The sequence below is a fragment of the Choristoneura fumiferana genome, chromosome 12, assembly GCF_025370935.1.
Source record: "Choristoneura fumiferana chromosome 12, NRCan_CFum_1, whole genome shotgun sequence".
NCBI lineage: Eukaryota > Metazoa > Arthropoda > Insecta > Lepidoptera > Tortricidae > Choristoneura > Choristoneura fumiferana.
In genome coordinates this window covers 10,461,254-10,465,952 of record NC_133483.1, presented here as the reverse complement: position 1 = coordinate 10,465,952, position 4,699 = coordinate 10,461,254, and the positions used below count along the sequence as shown (strand labels likewise).

At 42.8% G+C, this 4,699-nt stretch overlaps 1 protein-coding gene across 1 annotated transcript; it reads right to left on the bottom strand.

Moving 5' to 3' along the window:
• Positions 1-3,645: 3,645 nt before the first annotated feature.
• On the bottom strand, positions 3,646-4,699 carry LOC141433775 (uncharacterized; the record flags this gene model as incomplete). Its single annotated transcript, XM_074095877.1, is given in 1 exon segment — positions 3,646-4,699. A coding segment is annotated over 1 exon segment (1,054 nt), but the record flags the coding sequence as incomplete, so codon positions are not given.

Genomic DNA, 4,699 nt, shown 5'->3' with positions numbered 1-4,699 from the left:
ATAAGATAAGATAAGATAAGATAATGATTTATTTACCAAAATAGATTACACAGTCATAGAGATATACAATACAATATTAATCGCCATGCTACTTATGAACTAAAGTTTAACTGTGGTTCACACACTAGGTCGAGCCTGTATCGTGTGAGCCCAACAAATTACCAGAGGAGTAGTAACTAACAATATTCGATTTTACAGAGCAGAGCCCGATGACAAACACAAAAAATCGCGATATTGCCTCTTAACTTAACAATAAGAAATATTTAAAAGTATAACTAGAAAAAATAGCTAGAGACTGCGTGTGTGTGTGTGTGTGTGTGTGTGGTGTGTGTGTGTGTGTGTGTGTGTGTGTGTGTGTGTGTTTGTTTGTTTACCCAAACCAAGACTATACTACTGTTTTTAGTAATTTCTCTGTTTCTGAGTATGACATCGAGAGTAGCATGTTTTTTAGCTTTTTATGCAATTGTTTTACCGTATCATTCCGAACATTGCATAGTTTTACGATTCGATTGTATATGAGCGAGTGAATAAATTGTGGGAAACGGTGAGCATAGGCTGTTTTTACTGTAGTATGCGGAGCACGAAATATCCTTTTCTTCAGCAGATCAGGGTATAGTGGCGAGATTAAAGTTTCTCGATGCACTTTTGCAACGACCCGGCAGATAAAAAGTTGACGAACAGTGAGAATCTGTGATTCCTTGTATAATTGATCAGTGGGGTAACGGAAAGGCTTTTTATTCATTACCTTGATAACCGATCTTTGCGCTCTCTCCAACTGAAGCATCGCAGTCGTTCCAGCCCCGCCCCACACCGAGATGCAGTAGCTCACTATGGATTCACACAGTGCTCCGTATACGAGTCGCAAAACCGCTCCATCCGCCCCATTGCGCAGTAAACGCATTACGTGTATCAGTTTCCTAGCGCGGCGTGATACTGCTGCGATATGCCACTTGAAAGAGAAATGATGATCAATCTCAACTCCAAGGTATCGTATACATTCAGTTCTTTCAATGCAATGGCTAACAGTATTAGCTTGTGTATTAATAATTAGATTTGTTGAGCTCTCAGGAGCAGAAGCCTTAGTTTTGTGAAAGCAAATGTGTTTGGTCTTTTTAAGATTGAGTGAAAGGAGATTCTCGTCCAACCACCTCTTCAAAGCCATCATTCCCGTCTCGGCCCTCTGTAAAGCTTCGGGCCAGGACTTACCACTGAAAAGGGCAACTGTATCGTCTGCGTAACATATAAGATCATCCTGGAAGTCATTCACAGCAAATATATTGTTCATGTAGATGCTAAATAAGGTTGGACCGAGCACGCTTCCTTGCGGGACTCCGAAATGGATGGGCAGTTCATCGCTCACATGTTCGCCAACTCTTACGCACTGGTGTCTATCGGTAAGATAACTCCGAAACCACTGCAGTGGAAGTCCTCGAAATCCGAAATTGTGTTCCAGCTTTCCCAGAAGTATAGGAACCGAGACAGTATCGAAAGCTTTGGCCAGGTCGAGGAATACTCCCACACATTTAAGACCATTGTCTAAAGCTGTGGTGACTTTCCTTGTGAGATAATCCACCGCATCCTCAGTCGACTTCCCACGTCGGAAACCGAACTGATTAGCAGATAACAGGCCGTAACGCTCTGAATAGTGACATAGGCGATTGTTTACAATTTTTTCCAGAATTTTGGAAAAAATTGGTAAGAGCGAAATAGGCCTGTAGTTTTCAGGCACAGTCTTGAGGCCTTTTTTGTGAATAGGTATGACAATTGCTTTCTTCCATACTCTAGGAAAAATTCCGGTAGAAAGACTCAAGTTGAAAATGTGGACTAACGGAGTTGAGATGGCTTCTTTAATTGCTTTAAGCAAAGACGGTTTTAGGCCATCAGAACCCGGCGAACCATCGCTTTTTAATTTACTAATGAGTTTGTTCACTTCATACTCGTCTGTAGGCTGGAAAAAGAAACTGTGAGTAGTAGAGTTCCATAGACTTAGTTTCGAACGAAGTGTGGACTCGGTCTCATTCAGGGTAGAGAGGAGGCCATCTGCGAGGTTAGTGCCAACGGTTGAGAAGTATTTATTGCAAATGTTAACGGATTCGCGTGGACATGTGTTAATTTTTGTTAATTCTATGGAATTTGTGATGTTACTCGGGCATTCCGCAATATTTTTGATGACTTTCCATAAGCCTTTGGGATCATTTTTGTTATTTTCGAGCTCTTTACTTTCGTATTCGAGTTTAAGTTTGCGCTGAAGCTGCGTCAGATAATTTCTGTATCTCTTATAAATGACTTTTCGGGCGGGGTCATGTGGGTGTTTTTTCATATCCAAGTGCAGTCGGTCTCGATGCTTATGACACTTTATAAGCCCCGGAGTAATCCAAGGTTTTAGATTGTGTCGAGATCTAGTTATACGCTTTTCCGTGGTATGTTTCTGTACAGCCGGGAGAACAATTTCGTAAAGCTTCTCAGTAGCCACGTCGACGTTGGTCTCTTTTATTACAGAGGTCCAGTTCACCCCCCGTAAATCCGAGGCGACTGCTTGATAGTCTGTCCTTTGGACAAAACGTTGTCTATTCTCACTGTTGGTCTTTTTCAAGGACATTCCTAAAAGAACAAGCTCGTGATCTGTTATATCCGTTTTGCAGACCAGGCCGGCTGTGTAATTGGATTTTGTTTTCACAAATATATGGTCGAGACAAGAATCGAGCCGTGTGGGCTCGGAAATTGCAGATAGAAAGCCATACTCAGCCATAAAGCAGAGGTAGTCGTTACAATTTTGCTCTAAAGCATTTAATATGTTAATGTTAATATCACCGGATACGATGACAGAGGTGTTGTTTTTAATGGACGATAACGCGTTACTTAAATCCACGAGAAAACGGTTTATTTGAGCGAATGAAGGAGAGCGATATATGGCCAGCACTGTGACTGTGCTTGAAAGTTCTATTTTTAGACACTCAGCCTCTTCAAAAAGTGGCTCACTTACAGATGCATTCCAGCTCTCCTCGATGTAGACAACGACACCCCCAGCACGATTGTGATTATTTATTGTGGAATAGGAGTGGTACCCTGGGATCTGCCCCGGGCGCGCTCCCCCGGAGAGCCAGCACTCCGTTAGAATTATCACGTCTAATTTTATTTTTAGCCGTTGGAGTGCAACAAGAAAAGAATCAAAATTGCGCTGAATGCTCCGTATATTGAAAGAGAGTAATTTAAATTTATGGTTACTGTTAAATATATCCTTGCAGTTTTCCAGGTTATCGCAGACCTGACACTCTATGGACAAGGTGTTATCTACATCATTTACAATGGATCTTAGTGTCATGACAAATTCGATATCGGGATAATAATTGACGTGCGTCTGGTTTTATAGAGAGTGTCAGGATCATCAAGAAGTAAATAGGTTTATCGTAGTATGTGATGTTGGGGTGCCGTATATGATTCAAGTTAACTAGGTCAGTGAGAAAGAAAATATGTATTTTTTGATTAGTGTAAGTGTACATTGATGTGTGAGAGTATGGGAAACAGCTCTGTTTTAAAAATACATGTAAAAAGAAAAATAAGCAAAAACAAATGCAAAAAAGGACATTGGATTTTACAGATGAATTTTTGTTAAACAATTCCATGACTGGCTCCCGAGCCCTCGGCTTATTCAGCCGCGTCTTCGCCCGACCTACCAGCCGCTTTTTCGCTGGTAATAACGGAGGAATCCAACACAGGTGAACGAGTCGACACGAGTTCCGCCAGATCCGCGTCTCGTTGGATTGAAAAAACGGTGCTTCCGTCCTTCTCCCGCATAAGTATATGGCCATCTTTGGTCCAGCAGTGTTTGAAACCCAAATTATTCTTTTGTTGTCTCGCCTCGCGAAATAACTTGCGGTTCTCTTTTGTTAATCGCTCGTTGAAGAACAACTTTCGGGATGGACCCGCCACTTCGATGTCGGCAGAAGATAAATTACGCCTTGTTTTAGCACAGCTCAAAAAGTCAACGCGTTTAGAGTGACGGGTGAATTTCAGGACTATAGGGCGAGGCTGGGATTCTGCCTGGCGCTCGGACTTACTACGCGGGCCCACACGCTTAACAGAATCTATTTCAAGTTCTACGAGATCAATGCCTATCTTCTTTGCCGCGACGAGAGCTATGTGGTGCAAATTTTCACTTCGGTTTTCATTAATACCCATGATCTCTATTTCGTTTCGCATAGAATATTGCGCCTGTGCGTTAAGTTGATCCTCCAAAATAACTATTCTCTCGCTGAGTACCGCGGTTTCCCTCTGTCGCTCCTCGAGTGCCCTAATTTTAGCTTCCGAGGTCTTCAAGGCACTCTCTTGGCTATCCAGACGTGCCGAGCACTGCGCTATACATGTAGTTAAATTTTTAAGGTTATTCTTTACTTCATTCATGTCTACGCGTAGCATACGAATTTCGGAGGTAAGAGAAGAAATCGCCTCGCTCCAGCCAGAGCCAACTCCCGGCGCCGCAGTTACGGACGAGCCAGCCGCCGCTGCCGTTTTGCGGTTTTGCGCACGAAAAGTAACATTTTGATTCGCGTCATCGCCCGGCGCGGACGACCTTACCGGTGTATTAGAATTCCCTGTCTTTGGCTGCTTACTTTTGCAGTCGGGACAGATCCACTCCGATTTAAAGTTATCCGATACCTTACGTTGTTCTGGTATGTTTACACATACAAAGTGGTGCAGG